This window comes from Lepidochelys kempii, chromosome 12, assembly GCF_965140265.1.
Source record: "Lepidochelys kempii isolate rLepKem1 chromosome 12, rLepKem1.hap2, whole genome shotgun sequence".
NCBI lineage: Eukaryota > Metazoa > Chordata > Testudines > Cheloniidae > Lepidochelys > Lepidochelys kempii.
This window is the reverse complement of record NC_133267.1, coordinates 40,677,968-40,695,877: the sequence shown is the minus strand read 5'-3', so window position 1 is coordinate 40,695,877 and position 17,910 is coordinate 40,677,968. Positions and strand designations below refer to the sequence as shown.

Here is a 17,910-nt window from a genome sequence, read left to right as displayed (position 1 = left end):
CCTGGGAGAAGGAGGGACCTTGTCCAGAATTCCAATTTAAGTTGACTTGTGGCTTTTGGTAAGAGACCAAACTGGCCTAGGCTCTAAATGTAAAAATATTCTAGATGCTTTACAGCCACCAGTGTGGTGAAGCTGCAGATTAAAAAAAACAGGACATTTAGATAAGAAAGTAGTCTAACATGGAGTACTTGTGGCACCTTAGAGACTAACCAATTTATTTGAGCATAAGCTTTCGTGAGCTGTAGCTACATGAAAGCTTATGCCACAAGTACTCCTTTTCTTTTTGCAAATACAGACTAACACGGCCGTTACCATGTTAGACTAGTTTCAGAGTAACAGCTTCATCACCTTGTGGAGTTGAATATTTCTTTATGGGTTGGCTAAGAAACTGAGGCTTCAGTTTACTGTCCCTGCAGCAGATTTTTCAGCATGCAGACTCTGTGCTTTCCAGCACTCGCTGTACTGATGGGACAAACCCCAACCATACTAGAGCTAAAATATCCACTTTAAGAGCAGATAAAATAGATTGAAGAGCTTAACGGCCTTGCGTGGAAATGACAGCTCTTCAGGTTGGTCCACAGAACGGATAACAGTCTGTTGGGTGAACACAAACCTATCCAAACCAGAACTGTGCGGGAACTTACACTTTATATTTACCTTATATTCACTCCATAAACTCCAATCAGCTAAGACACTATTCTAAGTATTTTATAACCTGGCATGATTTGTTGTTTAAACAAACATGTTTCAAATTAATTGTTTTTTGTTGGTTCCTAAAACAGCATTTGGAAATGAGCTGCTAGGCATCGGGCATAGGCCACATGGTTGTGAGGGGCCTGTGAACAACACTCCCTCCCTAGGGTTTCAGCAGGCTGCTGCGCTGGCAGGACACTCTGGTCAAATCAGCTTTGCTTCACCCCTCACTTAAAGGAAGCGTGCCCTCCAGGATCACTGCTTCACACACTGCGAGCCCGTTCTGGAGAAGGCCGGGCTCGAGGAGGCATCCTCTCGGGTTCATCTTCAAATGTTTTGTGCTGTGAATTCTCACCTTAAGTCAAGCAGTTGATCTGTGCCACTAAGGAGATGGTCTGTAGAAGGGCTACCGTACCGGCCTGCAGATGGAGTGAGTGTCCCACAAGGCTCTGGCCAGTCTTGGAGAGCTCAGCACACTGGTAACTTGACAAGCTGAATCCCAGGAGTTAATCCTGAGCAACCTACACTAGGAATCGAATGCTCACAACCGTGAGTGCTAGAGAAGCTCCAAGGAAGCAGGCAGAGCCTCAAAGGACGGTCTAAGCCACCTGTCGTGTGCATACAGTGGAGCTCCTGGAGTCCCTGCCCCCCATCTCTGCGTGTCCCAGCTCTTCCCAAGCATGAGAGAAAACAGGAATCTAGGAAGAGAGCTGGCGGGTGCAGGCCCCGCTGAAGGTCTGGGTTACACAGTGAAATCTGTTTCTCAGAGTTTTGAGCCAGGCTGCATTGCCAGGTGCCCTGAGTCCTGTTGGGAAGAGGTCAGTGATGTGCTGGGAGGGGGCTTCCAAAAGCCCTGTGTTAAAATACTGCCACCACAGTGAAGGAAGCACTGCAATTTCCCTGCCTCTGGTGGATGAGCTGCCTCCCCTCAGCCCTGCAGATGCTTCAGAAGAGCTTCTTTAGGAATGGGATAGGCTGTGCCAACGACAGGTATTGCAAGCATTCACACAGCTGTGAGGCTCGAAAGCTGGTCCCTCTCACTGACAGAAGTAGGTCCAATAAAAGATACTGTCCCCTGACCTGGTCTCCCAGGTATTTCAAAGTCACAGGCCCCTGTCACCCACCTCTCTGCAGCCCACACACCTGGGCACATGGGCTTAGCACAGGCTGAGGGAGACAGGCAGCCCAGCACCAGGAAAGGAGAGAGGATGCTGCTAGGGTCTCAGAAGAAAGTTGCCAGGCCCAGATGCTGTGTGCATCACTATATGGGCATCAGCTGCTTTATGCATTCCAGCTCATTTCAGAACACGCAGCCAGCTGGCTTTTCTGTGCTACTGATCCAGCCAAGTGGCATCTGTCCTGTCGCATTTGACTACCGGGGGCCTCGGTAAGAAGCATCAATGAAAAGCACCATCTAAGTGCTCTGTATTCAGGATGTTACCAGGTGCCCAAAGGAAGTCAGAAAAGCGACTGAAATCTCCCTGATTATCCATCCCCACTCAGCAAGGGGGATCTAAACCCACTGGCTAGTGAGAAGGGCAGGCCTCTTCCTTACCAAGGACCTCTGGGAAGGTGGCTTTGTGGCAACAGAGGGAGCTGGATCAGTCCTTCAGAGTTCCCATCTCTGACTCAGTGACTAGGGTCAGAAGCCCAGGGGAAGGGGCTACATACTGCATACCGTCCCCCAATATTTATCAACTGCAAAAGGAAGAGGCAGGGATTCACCAGCTCTCAGAAGAGTCCCCCTCCCACCACGAGGAATCCTCACCAAACGATCCTGTGAGAGCTGCCACACAGCCGCAAGTCCATCTTTGTAATGACTCACTTCTCTCCAGAGGAGACCAGGCAGTTTGAAACGAGCTGAGAGCAGGGGCTCATGGAGCACTCTTCCAGAGCGAACAGCACTGAACTCCCAGTCTCCTCATCCCCATCTCCAGTAAAGCACCACCCACCTTCAGCCGAAGGCACATTTGGTAAGCAATAAAAATGACTTCATACGGATTGGCTATAGTTCCTACCCTAACCAGCTCCCCCGCTCACGGCCCCATGACAACGGCTCTCTTCTTGCAGCAGATGAGTGCCGGGTGCTGGGCTTTACGTCGAGCCTTCGGGGTGACAATCAAATCCCAGGGGTGTCAGGAAGAAAAGTCTCTGAAATTGCCAACAGCCAGGAAGTGGCTGGAAAGGGAGAATGCCAGAACTGTGTCTCCCCAGATCTCAGTATTCAGCTACCAGCTGCAGCCTGGCCTAGGCATCATCTAGTCAGGTAGAGCAGTTATTCCAGGGGATTGTGGAGAGGCTGGAATTTCTGGCTATGGCTCTAAGAAGGGCAGGAGCTTCCTTCCACACCGTCATGGTTCTGACATGAGTCAGTCTTTGTCAAGGCACTGGTACTGCAGGAGGACACCACAAACTAGGGTCTTTTGTGCTTTTTTGCTGCTGGGACAGTAGATATGTTGTTCAGAACTGTTGGGACCCGTCACCTCTTACACAAGCAGTCCCATACGGGTGACTTTGGCTGACAAGAAAGTATGCAACACAAAAACAATGGGTTTGGGACAGGAGTGCAGGTCCAGGGTCTGGAGAGAAAGCACAAGAGACTCCGTCAGTCCCACACATAGCACAGGGCTATCCTTGGGGCAGAAGAGACACTATACAGATTGCAAGCAGACCACCCCAAGACAGAGACAGCAGCCTGGGTGCTCACTGGCAAGGTGTTCAGCTCCCACTCAACAACAGAGACTAATGGTTACAAAGAGCTTCTCACACAGCAGGGAAGAGCAGACCCTGAGCTGAGCTTGCCCCCTGGGAACCGCCAATCCCCACACCCCCAATTCCCAAGGGGTTGGAAAAGCTGGGCCCAAAGCACAGAGGGCCTGTAATCACCATTGAGGCTGCACTGCTCAGTCTGGTTTCAACAAGCAACAGACTACCAATCCACCTGCCCCTTGGGATCTGGGAGTGACGTGTCTGCACAGTAATGATCAGCCACCAGCATGGTTTGGGAAGGACTGGCTCTCCCAGTATGTCTAAGCAGGCAGGGATCCTTTGGCCCAATGGTACCCAGCCTTGTGAGAGTGGAATCTCCCAGGGCAGCTCTCTCAGGCTCTGTAAGAGTTCAGCTCATGGAGGTGAGGGCCATAGGGGGTGGGATGGGAGTGTCTGGAAGGGAGAGACAGCTGAGACAGGTTTTGAGCACCTGAAATTAACTCAAGTCACACAGTAGTTTGACAATGGACAAACCCGAATCCTTCCCACCCCACAAAATACAGCATCATGCTGCATCCCCAGCCCCGTTCTCACCAGCTCCCCCTCAGGACCACCAAAATCCAAGTAGAGGTTCCTGATGCCATCATCTGCAGAAACTCTGAGCTTCTCAAAGGGGTAGAGGAACAGGGTGTGGGTGGAGCATGCTTCCTCCCTGGAGAGTGTGAATCCATTTTCATAATGGACTGTGAGCTTCACCTCCTGGCCATTCAATGTGCAGCCTGCACATAAACAGAGCACAGAACTTCAGGAGCAGCCAGCCAGCTCAGAGAACATGCCCCCAAGCCTTTCCCCACCACTGCAAAGACAGAGCCCGCAACCGCTGCGCTGGACACTGTCCCAACATTAAGAACATAAGAACGGCCATACTGGGTCAGACCAAAGGTCTATCTAGCCCAGTACCCTGTCTTCCAACAGTGGCCAATGCCAGGTGCCCCAGAGGAACAGGTAATCATCAAGTGATCTATCCACTGTCGCCCAATCCCCGCTTCTGGCAAACAGAGGCAAGGGACAACCTCCCTGCCCATCCTGGCTAATAGCCATTGATGGATCTATCCTACATGAACTTATCTAGTTCTTCTTTGAACCCTGTTATAGTCTTGGCCTTCACAACATCCTCTGGAAAGGAGTTCCACAGGCTGACTATGTTGTGTGAAAAAAATACTTCCTTCTGTTTGTTTTAAACCTGTGCTGCCTATTAATTTAATTTGGTAACCCCTAGTTCATGTATTATGAGAAGGAGTAAACAACACTTCCTTATTCACTTTCTCCAGGCATGATTTTATAGACCTTGATCATATTCCCCTAGTCATCTTTTTTCCCAAGCTGAAAAGTCCCAGTCTTATTAATCTCTCCTCATTTTGTATGCATAGTTGGGATTATGTTTTCCAATGTGCATTACTTTGCATTTATCAACATAGAATTTCATCAGCCATTTTGTTGCCCAGTCACCCAGTTTTGAGAGATCCTTCTGTAGCTCTTCGCAGTCTGCCTGGGACTTATCTTGAGTAGTTTTGTACCATCTGCAAATTTTGCCACCTCACTGTTTACCCCTTTTTCCAGATCATTTATGAATACGTTAAATAGGACTGGGCCCCAGTATAGAACCCTGGGGGACATCACTATTTCCCTCTCTCCATTCTGAAAACTGATCATCTTTTAACCAGTTACCAATCCATTAGAGGACCTTCCCTCTTATCCCATGACAGCTTACTTTGCTTAAGAGCCTTTGGTGAGGGACCTTGACTAAGGCTTTCTGAAAATCTAAATATACTATATCCACTGGATCACCCTTATCTACATGCTTGTTGACTCCCCCTCAGAGAATTCTAGTAGACTGGTGAGGCATGATTTCCCTTTACAAAAACCATGTTGACTCTTCCCCCAACAAATTACGTTCATCTATGTGTCTGACAATTTTGTTCTTTACTATAGTTTCAACCAGTTTGCCCAGTACTGAAGTCAGGCTTATTGGCCTGTAGTTGCCGGGGTAATCTCTGGAGCCCTTTTTAAAAATTGGCATCACATTATCTATCCTCCAGTCATTTGGTACAGAAGCTAATTTCAATGATAGGTTACCAACTACAGTTAGTTCTGCAATTTCACATTTGAGTTCCTTCAGAACTCTTGGGTGAATACCATCTGGTCCTGGTGACTTATTACTGTTTAGCTGATCAAGTGGAAATTCTTCACCTTCACTACACAATTGTGCACCTAGCCTACAAAAGCAATTGTGCATCTAACCTACAAAAGCATCACCAAGGGACACCAGGGTGTTTCCTAACTCCTGGGATGAGACTGGCAGTCCCCTTTGCGGAGCCAGGAGCTGGGAAATTCACCATGCTGCCGACTGCCCAGAGAGCACACAAATGGAACCACTGCATAGAAAAAGGGAAGAGACTGGGGACCAGACGGGGTTGAATGGACAAGTCTCTGGGACAGGGATAATGTTGCCTGGTACAGCTAAAAACCAGGAGCAGAGACTGGTAGATGTCACCAAGGGAAGAAATACCTCTGGAAAGTTAAAGCAGCAGCATGGTGATGACACTAGCAGAGGAAGCATCTCAGAAAAGCAGAAAGCCTGGGATCTCAATCATGTAACTAGATGGATGCATGAAGACTAATGTCCTGCTGGAGACTGGGATGGTTTGTCTGTCAGAGCCACTCTGGCTGTGTCCTGTGACAGCTCAACCTGGAACTTCCTTGAGACACCAGCATGACACAGGATCTGCGCCCAGGAAGAGCAGGATTGCTCAGTTTGTGCCTTCACAGCCTGGCAGCGAGAGGGGCGGGTGGGGAACATAGGATGAACTAACTCACCAAGAATGCACAGGGCGGTGGCTTAGCCTGTCAGTCTAGGCCTGCCTTCCGCTCTCCAGTCCCTTTCAGAAACCCATCTCATCCAATACTTAAACATGAAAAGAGAGCTTTCTGGGGTTTCTCTGCTCACTGTGGACACAAAGAGCTCACAGTAATGATCAGGGATCAGAGACACCATTAACCTATTCTGAACTCTCCTATCAAGGGGAACCTCCAAAGGACAAGACGTAGGTTTGGGATGTATAAAGACGCCCTGAAAGCATTTTTAAAAGTTGTTTTTTTCTGCTGGTCTTTTACTGTTAGTCATGCTAGTGTGGCTCTCCAATCTTTGCTGGAGGACTCCTGATAGAATGTGAGCCTTTCTCAGGCCCTAATGTTAGAGCGGGACCTGACTTCACAAAACCGCTTTTCTCCTAACTATCTGCAGGCCTTTGCGTTAACAAATAAAACTCTAACAGTTTCGATAAAAATCTATTCTCCTTGCAGCAATTAAGCTGCTATTGCAGCAGGATGAAAGCTGGCCTGCCACCTCATTTTAGTGCTTCCCAGTAAGTTGACCGTGGCAAGCAAGAGGCTCAGCAAAGGGACCAGGGCCAAGATGCTGCGGAACCTGCTGGTTCGTCAGCAAATTTCCCAGAGGACCATAAGCACTGCTTCACGCAGACAAGTTGCGAACACAGTTCCAGAGAAGCAGAAGCTTTTTCAGGAGGAGAATAGAATGCCAGGGCATCTTAAGGGTGGACTAGCAGATGGTTTGCTGTATAGAACCGCCATGGCTCTAACGGTTTTTGGAACATGCTACGCTGTTTGAAGCTGCAATGCCCAAGACAGTGAAATGATTCCAGTTTACAAGATGCGTCCTTAATTAATATCTCTTTATCCAATTTCACATAATTCTTCGGGGATCTTGCTTGTCCTTTTCATAAACGGTTGATTTCATGTTTGGGATCAATATTTACTCTCACATGTTAACAGCAACCAATAACGCAGTTTTTACATGAAAAAAACAAGACAAAAACCACAACAATTAAAGCCTTCAAAAGGTGGAAGGACTTGTAGAATGTGTGCTATTCTCTTCAGAACACTAGAGGGAGCTTTTAAGCCATAGGTTTCAGAGTAACAGCCGGGTTAGTCTGTATTCGCAAAAAGAAAAGGAGGACTTGTGGCACCTTAGAGACTAACCAATTTATTTGAGCATGAGCTTTCGTGAGCTACAGCTCACTTCATCGGATGCATGTCGTGGAAACTGCAGCAGGCTTTATTTATACACAGAGAATATGAAAAAATACCTCCTCCCACCCCACTGTACTTGTGGCACTTGTGGCACCACTTGTGGCACTTGTGGCACTTGTGGGAGGAGGCAGAGAATGACTCTGCAGGGACATGCCAATTCACACCCACACTGGCTGGACTGATTTCCTGCGCCCAGGGCCGTACTGCCCAGCTCCTCTCTGTTCTCAAATTTATAGGCAGCCTCAAGTGTTCAGAATACAGGAACAAAGCTGGCTTTCCCAGTGCTCAGCTCCAGCTGCATGCCAGAAGCATGTCTCAGAATCACAGATTCTGCCAATCACACTGTAGTCACGGCACCTCCGGATATTAATGACGTTGTCCTTACGCTGAGGAGATGGACTAATGGCCAGCATCCAGACGGATAAAACTTTCCACTCAGGCTTGTCTGCCTATCAAGAGAGCCACACATTCCATATAACTCAGGAAACCAGCACACACCTGGAAGTGCTGAGGCAATGAAGGTGTGTTGTGCACCACCAGGGGCCGAGAGATAATTGGCTTCCTTTTGATTAGGCTGCTCCACCAACCAATTAGGTGCGAACTTTAATCAACCTTCCAGTTTCACTGCACTATCACCATCACCTCCCACTAGCCTCAGCTCCAGTGGGACACTTGGCCATCTCTGAGCACATGAAAGCACTCGGATCTTCCTACGGAAAGAAGTAGAGAAGGGCAAGGGATTCGCTCCGACAGTACCTGGGCTTTGTTAGAGACTAGCAAGAGTCCCTCAGTTATAGCAGAAAACATCTCTCACCCAAAACCCAGAGCTCGGTGGGGCCACGTGGCCCCACCATGACCTCCTGTGTCACTATCTCCACCAGAAGCGCAGTCAGCGAGCTGAGACTCCAGGCATGCCGTTTAGCCTGAATAGGCTGAGCACCTCAGTGTTAAGTTTCCTACGCTTACTTTTCTTGGGTCCCTCTGAGTCTTAATTCCAAACCATGTCCCACAGCTCTCTCTTGCGTGTTTGTGAATGCTAAGCGGCCCCCTATCCACGCCCTCACAGGTCTGACTCTGCTCAGCTAGGGAGAGCTGCTGGGACTCCAGCCCAGAGGGTAGGTGATCAACTGATTTCTTGGCAGTTGAGCAACTCAGGAGGGAGAAGTGGGGTTCCAGACAGATAGTAACTGCTCCCCGAAACAAGATACCAGCCAGCATACCTAATGACACCTCCTTTATCAGCTCCGCAGCAGCATGGCAGCCCTGAACTAGCATCCTGGTCCAGGAGGAGAGGTCCCGATGCGTCTCCACCCTGAAAACGTGCATTTCAATGCCCTGGCGAGAGCCTGTCCTTGTTGCAAAGGTGAGCTCGGATCCCGGAGGTGATCTGCGTCCGGAGCCAGAGTGAACCAGCCTGCGGATCACATGGGAGAGCAAGAGGGATGTTACTCAGAGAAGAGGGACACATCGTGCAGGGATACTGCTGCTTCCCATCGTGGCAGGAGCAAGCTGTGCTTCATTAATGACCCTCCATCACAGGGCAGGGAGGGAGATCTCCGTGGGAAGTGGCTGCTTTTGTTCATTCATACAGATTTATTGGCTGGTGCGTGGCTGAACTGAGACTTATGATGCTCCTAAGCCACTGTTTGAGCCAACTTGCTCCTGGACAGTGACCTGGGGAAGCCACATGCATGGGTCACACAACACTCGCCTTTCCACGATGCACACATCCAACATCCAGTCATGCGTCACGGGTGAAAAACTGAGCACCAACCAACAGCCACTCCCAGCTTGATCCCTTGCCGCCTCCCATCACACACAGCCTCCTCTCTGTCGATGTACCGAGGGGCGCCTCAGAAATCTGTCCACCAGAGAGGCAGCCAGGCAGTAATGGAGAAGGTCAGAGCACACTAGGGAGACGCTGCTCCCAGACTGAGTGAGGCACATTAGACAGCCGAGGACTGAATTCTCTGTTTAGGAGGCAGTGCCCAGGGGAGGAGGGCAGTAACACAATTAACACGCTATTTAAACTGCCCTCCCCTTACATGAGCAGCAGGCTGGCAAAGGCACACTCCTTAGTGCTTAGGGCTGGGGGTTCTCTGGGCAGATGCACTCTAGAGATGCAGCTAGCTCCCCTCCGTCCTCCCAGCTGGTGCAGCCAAGGGCTGCCTGGAACCAGCCCTGTGGAGGTGACAGGTGACAAACTGAGCAGCGACATGGGACAATGGGCAAGACGCCCTGCATCTGCAGATGCCAAGCAGGGATCAGCCTGTTCCAGGAGGCCTCAAGCCAGATGTTACAGAAACGCTCAGACTAGAGGAATGTTTCCTCCTATGGTTCTGGCTGCCGAAGGCTTGGCAGGGAACATGAACTGATCCAGCGGCAGGAGCTGCACATGCCCCTATGGGTGTCACCGGGAGGCTTGAGCACGGGATATGAACATGACACCAAGGCACCATGGAGCCTGCTCAGGCAGGCGGAACCTTTTCTCTGGCAGCATGACAGCACCTCCAGCTCCCAGCAAGGCTGGACTCAGGCTGCTAGCAAAGTAGCACAGCCAGGACGACTCACAGGGAGATGGGGCTAGAAATGAAAAGGTAAGTAGCCAAGAGCCCCCTTCCAGCACTCAAGAAGCCCAACACAAGATGCAGGCAGACATCTCACCATGCCGAGAGCCTGCAGCCCCTCCCATGTCAGGGGACCCCTGCTCTGATCACAGCAGCTGCACTCCCTGCTCCAACAATAACAAAACACTCTTGTTTTGGAGGCTGTAAAGGCTGTCTAAAATACAGGCTTGTCAGCACACCATGCCCCACTCCCTTTCACTTGTGGGACTGGCAACAAGCGTGGGCCTGGGAGGAGAACGCATATGCATCCTGCCCCATAGCTTATCATGGAAGGAGTTAGCAGGGGAGTAATGACACCGAGGTCTCCAGATAGAAGGCTAAAGCTTGGCTTGGACTCCAGAGCCCACACCACCACCACCCTCTCCCGCAGCCCAGTGAAACTGAGTGAGGGTGGGGGAAAGCAAGCAACGAAGGGAGGAGGGATGGAGTGAGCAGGGTGGGGCCCCGGAGCGGGGCAAGGGTGTTTGGGCTTGTGTGGTTAGACAGTTGGCAACCCTAGCCCCAGCAGCCAGGTGAGGAGCTGTTGAGAGGCCTATCAGCAGCACACAAGGAAGGACCCAAGCCATGTTATTCCAGTTAATGCCCTGTCTGGAGCTGTGGGCTGAGGCAGCTGTGGTTTAGTGGACTGAAGACTGGGCAGAGGCCAGAGGTCTGATCCTGGCAGTCAGACTCACTGCATGACACTGGGGAAGTCACGTCCCAACTCTGGGCCTCAATTTCCCCTGAAACGCTGCAGCTTTACAAAGCGCTTGGAGCCTGGTAGGTGAAAAGCGCTAAGTGGGAAAGGCTTTCACTGTACAGGGCAGGGTTTCGTTCATCAAAGAAATGTCCCCCCAGTCAACTTGGAAGCTTTGATCCTACCTGGTAGCAACAAGAGGGTAGCTGTGGCAAGGTGATGCCCATGCGTCTCTTGTCCAGGGCATGCAATCATAGAGCAGCAAGTCCTTCTCCGTCATAGCCATGAGGATGGGCCGCCACTGCTGCCTTCCTCCATCTAGTCTAGCCTGCAAGAAGTCAAGAGAGCTGTCAAGAAGCTGTCAAGAAGTCAAGAGAGCTGCAGTCCAGGAAGCAGTGAGTGCTGCCATAGGGGGCATCCCTATGGCATCCTCATTTGGGAGTATCTAAGATCTGCAGTTTGGGGCCAAAGGACATTCCTGATTAGTGCATCTGTTAAAGCATTTACAATGTGCCAGTGGCAGAGGGGAGAGAAGCCTGAGTAACAGAGCAGACAGGGCGATGCAGACTAAGGAAGGGAGTAGTGAACTGGGTTTGGAGTTTTTCTACTCTCAGTTCCTGCCTCTCTCCCTCCCTCCCTCCATCCCTCCCAGCAGCAGAGCCCAGCACCTTCCCCTCTCCGTGGGGCACACTGGGTTCAGGCAATGTGTTGTAGTGCTCTTGTCTGACCCCATGTGGAATCAATCCAGGACACTTGTACTCACCTCCCTCCCTGGGTGAGGCGATCTGCTCAGAGAGATCAACAGCACTAGGGTGAAAAATAAGCTGGAAAACTAATGAGAGTGGATTTCCTTTCATGCCCAGAGCCAAGCCCTGTCTGAAGCAAGCAGCATGCTGTTCCACCGTACTAATAACCTGCGCCGTACTAATAACTAATAACCGTACTTGCACCCTAAGGAGCAGGCACCAAAGAGTCTAATCTGACCCTGGGTCAAGTGGGCTCTTTATTACTATGCTGTGGGAATGTATTAACTCGTCATCTGAGGAATGCCAGCAAGGCACTAATGGGCCCAGTCACCCGGGAGATCCCATGCCAAGGACAACTGCAGTCCAGCTCTTATCAGGCCAAGAAAACACTTACGAGGTCAAGGATAAACTACAACTTTGGGATCAGCAAATTCACATAAGGGCAAGTCTGGGACTATAGTTCTAACTCCTCGGTGACTGGGCAAATCCCATGGTCGAGGGCTCATGCTGCGTGGGCATCAGACTGACACTCAGAACCTGCCATGCACATCCCTGCCTGGGGGCACTGCTAGATGCTGTCAGTCAGTCCCGATCACACAGCAACTGGGAGAGCCCAGGCCTATCAATGGGATTCACCACCCTAGCAGAAAGCCACGCAGGGTAAGTGCTGGCTTCCTCTCACTCAGACTATGCCCCATCACATGGGGGCAGGGAACAGGACAGGAGCACAGCCCAGAAGGGTATAAGCCCAGCTTGCTGTGAACCTGGCCAGCCCTCTCTAGGCTCCTGGGGTGGAACGCAAAGTGCTTCACAAATGCTTCTGGAGGCACAGACTCCTCTGCTAAAGCCATCCCAACGTTCCAGGCATGGGGACCACGGGCAGCCACAGAGCCTCCTGCAGCAGTGGGACAGTGGAGCACAATGGACCCTGACCTGATGTTACAACTAATTCCTTGTTGTCACAGCAACACTTCAAAGGACACAGTCCCACTGGCCTGTGGGGATCATCCCACTGGAATCGTGCTCTGCCCCGTGTGGAGATAGGCCTACCTTCCTTTAGCTGTTAAAACGCTCACCTGCCTGAATACCTTGAGGGAGACTGTTCCCGTTGCTGGGTTTTCTGCACTGTTGCACAACATACAGCCCTTTAACTCTGCAAGGTTGTGGTTTTCATACTGCACACAGGAGGAGTGCATTGCTTCATAATATTTACAATAGAAATTAACCTTTGCAAACCCTTGAAGTTAGGTCAACATGACTCCTATGTTAGACTGGGAAGTGGAGGCAGAGTGTGACTGACTTGCCCAAAGCCATAGTCTGTGGTAGACCCCGGAACAGATTCCAGACCTAACTCTTGGTCATGTGCTTTAGCCACTAGCCCACACATCCAACAGCTGACATCAAGTGACTGGCTTAAATACACAGGACATTCCACCCCCACAGACACACCTTTGTCTCCTCGTATCTGCAGGAACAAAGGCTCCAGGCCACTCTGAAGAGGATCTAGGAAGCTTGGAGCTGGTTTAACATCTTTAACTGGAAACTGAACACAGCCCCGGGAAGGCTCAGTGAAATGTGAGGGAGTGTCATGTTCACATTGGTTCTCTCACATAGCCTTGCCTACATTAGTTTCAGGGCCCAATTGCACAGCAATGTAGCTGGGAGCCCAGCTGAGCATCAGGTACAGGACCTCAGGAAAAGTCCATGGACTTCACAAGACTGCTGGGTCAGAGATTTTCATTGAACCCAAACTGTCCCTCCCACGGGCCTGTGAGGAATGACCTCTGCTTTACCAGGTCTTCCTACTCACAACAATGCTTTGCTTTGCATAGCATCTTGTACCCAAGGATCTCAAAGCACTTCAGTATAAGCAAGTTACTTCCCCTAGCTCCAAGGAGGGTTCTCAACCCCATTACTAGATGGGCAGGGTGGTCGATTTGCCACAGCCACGTGACTCAGTGACAGGACTGTGCACAGGCCCTGGGTCTCCGCTTTAACCATTCTTCACCCCCATCAAGATTATGGCATTGCCAACCCTTTCCTGCCAGTCTGGTTACCCAAGGGGTGCATGCACAATGGTGCGCAGATCGCCAAGCATCAGAAGCTAGGGAGTTTTGCTAGCCTAGGGTCAAGTGTGAAACTGGCACGTGGAACATGAACTCCCACCCAGAAGGGAGGTGTTTTATTGCACACAGAGGCCAGTAAGACAACTGCATACACCTAGCGCCTTTAAATAAAGGGGAAGAGCATCAGGTGAGGTTTTGACCAAAGGGGAAATGAATTATTGAGGGAAGGAGAGAGGACAGACACTCAGATGAGAAACCCTGGAGCCCTGTGTGCATGCAAAGCTGCTGACTGAAGCACCATCCTAGTGCTGCTAGGAACGAGCTCAGGCTTCTGAGAGTCAGAACAGACAAACCCTGCACACAACAGGGATGGGAAGCCTGTGAGGAGGTTACAGCCCCGCCTACAACACGCAAACACTACTACAGCACATGCCCCTGCAGGGTGGGCAGTGGGGCCACACCTCCAGAGGAGAGGAGGGTTACCGGGATGAAAGCTGGCTCTGAAACATTAAGTGGATCAGGATGGTTTTAGGTAGAAGTTACATTTCCAAAACTGGATTGGTACAAACCCCTCCCTGGACAGGTCTCTAACACAGCTCCAGCTGCCACTGGATTCCATTACTGAGCTGGCTTCTTGGCTCACAGTAGTAAGTGGAGAAAGGAGAACAGAAAACACACGAGCCACTACCAAAGCGCTGTAATCTCTGCAGTGCTGACCGGTTCCCAGGCCTGCCAATGAAAACGAATCTCTTCACGGCTACACTTTAAGCAGAGTGCTAGACTGCACTGCCACACCTGTAAAAATGAGTTCTACCCAAATAAGGTCAAGACATCGGGGCCCTCCATCCCAGCATACCTGTTCCGCCAGCCAAGCAATGTGCTTGACCTCCTTGCTACTTCCTGTGGCATTGTTGGCACCTAGCATGGCATTGAGTTCGGCCAGCACCTGAGGGAGGAGGGCCAGGATGTTTGTGTGGATGGCCGTGAACCAGGAATGTGCTGTTGCTGTATCTTTGCACCGCAGGACCAGGGTGTTTCTGCTGTCCGGTGAGTGCAACTCTATCAACCTGAATAGAAAGAGAGAGAGCTAGGCTGAGAAGTGCAGCCAGGGCTAAGGCAGAGGGGGAACACAGAAGCCCTGCAGCAGACATTCCCTACATCAGTGGGGTTTGGCTCCCCAAGAAAAGTACACATGAAACGCTCAAATGAACCCTCAGCCCTTTGGTGTCTGCTAGGGAGAGCCCCTGGCTGGGGTCAGCTACAAGCAGCCCAGGCAGCGCTCACACAGACTTCACCACAGACGGCGCGTAGGGCAAAGTTGGCTCCATGGCAGGATGGAATTCCAGTGCTGCATGACAGAGCACTGTCTGGAAACTCATCTGTCCAGGTGCTTATGAGACCCAGAGCCCTGGAGGCGGTGATCATCCCTGCTCTGCTAGGGCAGGGGGATACCTTGTGAATCATCCTCTCCATCAGATGACTGAAAAGCTGTGCTACTGATTAAAAGATTACAGAGCTTTCTAACCTCAGCTGTCAGGCAACCCTGCCAGGGGCTGATGCAACATCTGAGCGCCCAGGAAGTAAGCGAGCACTCGCCCAGTGCTTGCCGGCTGCTTAGAGAGTTATGGGGGCAGCAAGGGCACCCAGGTTCTGCAGAAACCCTCTTGCGGCAGCTCAGGAGGGGGGGTGCCCAGCCCAGATCCCTACCAAGCTTCTCACCCGATTGCTCAGGCATAGGCTATTAGAGAGACAGAGACCAAAGGACGAGCTGGCATCTCTTCCCTCCAGCAGCCCAGCTGGACCTAGGGGGCAATCACCTGGTGACAAGCAGCTACAGGGATGAGATTGTAACCGCAAAACGTCTGAGACTGGCTGTTAAGTGGAGTGGAAGTTGCACAAATGCCACTCAAAGGCAAGCTGCCTACTATCCTCTTAACACAACAGAGAAGCAGGCGTGAGACCACAGAACACATAGAAACGAGTCAGTGTGCTTAAAAGTACATTGGGGATGGCTAGCTTGAGACAGGAGCGTTTGCACCGCTCCTCGCGAGAAGCCACCAGCGTGCAAAGTCAGTGCAGAAATCTTGCTGCAGAACTCTGGAGAGGCAGCAGATACAGCATGACAAAAGCCTTTTGCAGCGGCAGCTTATTTCCACCTGGATGAGTGGGGGTTGTGTAATTGGATTTGCATTCTCCAAACACAGGCTACATGCAGTTCTCTCTGATCCCGATGGGAACCCCAGGACAACGCTCTGCCCTTCCCACTTGTCTGTGCTGCAGGACCCTAGACAGGGCATTGGTGCTGCCTTTGTCTAGGTCCAGAGCACAGCTGAGACCTCTGGTCATACAGCTCCTCAGCCATCCTCAGAGGCTCACCTCCTTGTCAAGTTCTGGGAGATAGAGGGACTTTGCGCTTGAGTCTAGCTGCAAAATTCTACTTGCCAGTGTGCTGCTTGCCTGGGAACCCGGGGGTACAGACTGGCTTAGTAACCAGCAGCACTACACGGTGAATTGCGAATGGTATCAGGGAGCCCAAGATCTCAGCAAAGATTGCCATGGTGCTAGCCCCTTGTGAACTGCTGCTACTTTTAGTGCTTTCTTGGTACCAGGCTGTAGCTTTTGCGAACGCTCCAGTGCTAGAAATTCAGTCTCGCAAGGACAGAGAAGCAGCACAGCAGATCCAGACACTTGGAGTATACAGACACTGCAATAAAAGTCCTGTGGCACAGCCATGGATGGTCCAGGTCAGCTGACTCGGGCTCGTGGGGCTAAAAATTGCCGTGTAGATGTTTGGGCTCAGGCCTGAGGTTAGGCTCTGAGACCCTCTCACCACATGGGGTCTCAGTGTCTACACAGAAAGAACAAGAGTACTTGTGGCACCTTAGAGACTAACCAATTTATTTGAGCGTAAGCTTTCGTGAGCTCACTTCATCAGATGCTGTAGCTCACGAAAGCTTACGCTCAAATAAATTGGTTAGTCTCTAAGGTGCCACAAGTACTCCTTTTTTTTTTGGGAATACAGACTAACATGGCTGCTACTCTGAAAAGTGTCTACACTGCAATTCTTAGTGCCATAGTCTGAGCCCCATGAGCCAGAGTCAATTGCCCCAGGGTCTAGGATTTTGTGCCATGGGTTTTTGATTGAAGCGCAGTGTACCCTTGGACTACGCTCCTCATCCCACACAGAAGCTACAGGGGAGGCATTTCAGCACAGATCATCGAGCCCCGCAGGTCAGCAGTGTGCATGTCTGAGAGCTCACTTGGTTTTCCACAGCTATGCAGACTGGGTTGCTTGCTGGCTCTCCAAGGACAGACAAAGCCATCATGAAGCTCTTGGCCACTGTTATTTACACTGAAACTGCATTCTCTCCCAGCTACAGTATTCCACTCCCATTCTTGGCACTGGTGCCAGTGCCAAGGGGCCTTGGCTAGCTCAGCCCCATGAAAACCCCCCAGCATTAGGGCATGCTGAAAATGCCGAGTCTGCACAAGCACCTATGCTGGCACGAACTCCAGCAGCCCCGGAAAGGGTGTTTCACCTTACACCAGACATGTTAGCCTCGTGAGTGCGTATTGCTCTGTGGAAGCGGGCTCTCTCAGTTGAGAGCAAATACTGTTCTGAGTTCAGGACATACGAGCAGTTAGCTCTTACTCGCCCATGTACATTTCCGGCAATGTAATTCCATAGGCATTCTAAAAAGATGCTATTTTCCTGGCCCCCTGTCATGTTAGTACTGAAGGCATTACGGCTCTTTCACACGTCCACCCACCAACGCAAAAGCGCGCCAAGTTGTGCAGCTTATAGCAAAGGGGCAGAAGACTTGGAAGAGATGGTTTAAGAGGAGTCTGCGAGGGAGATTCTGCCCTGTTCAAAAAGGGATGCGCCAGCCGGAAACCTTAGTCATTCCCATCGTGAACCAACTCTGTGCCAGGACAGAGACTCTGGTGGGGCAAATGTACCATGTCAAACGATTTCTGGCCAAGATCTTCTCGTGGGAGCACTGCAAAAGGCAGCCTGCATGCTGCAAAACCCTATGGCTTAGCCACAACTGTTCCCAAGTGCTGAGTGGGAGGCAGCCTCCCAGCAGGGATGTGTGGGGAGCATGGGACAGTGAAGGGACACCACCCTGGAAACTGGTCCTGCAATAAGCGTCAGGCCCAGAGGAGCAGGTAATCAGCCCTGCAGCAATGTACGTGGGGCAGCGCAATCCCCTGAAGATTCAGAGCTTTCTAGCTATAGCAACTTCCCCATCAGTGAGAGCCTGTCAGCATTTCCCTGGTCC

The 17,910-nt window shown here is 51.0% G+C and overlaps 1 protein-coding gene across 1 annotated transcript in view; it reads right to left on the bottom strand.

Annotated features, from left to right (window-relative positions):
- Window positions 1–296: 296 nt before the first annotated feature.
- Window positions 297–17,910, bottom strand: part of SNTB2 (syntrophin beta 2) — a 48,112-nt gene continuing 30,498 nt past the window's right edge. Inside the window, 5 exon segments of the mRNA XM_073308318.1 lie at window positions 297–3,272; window positions 3,997–4,181; window positions 8,733–8,926; window positions 11,001–11,143; window positions 14,484–14,694. Coding sequence (XP_073164419.1) covers window positions 3,180–3,272; window positions 3,997–4,181; window positions 8,733–8,926; window positions 11,001–11,143; window positions 14,484–14,694 — 826 coding nt within the window. The 3' untranslated portion in view covers window positions 297–3,179.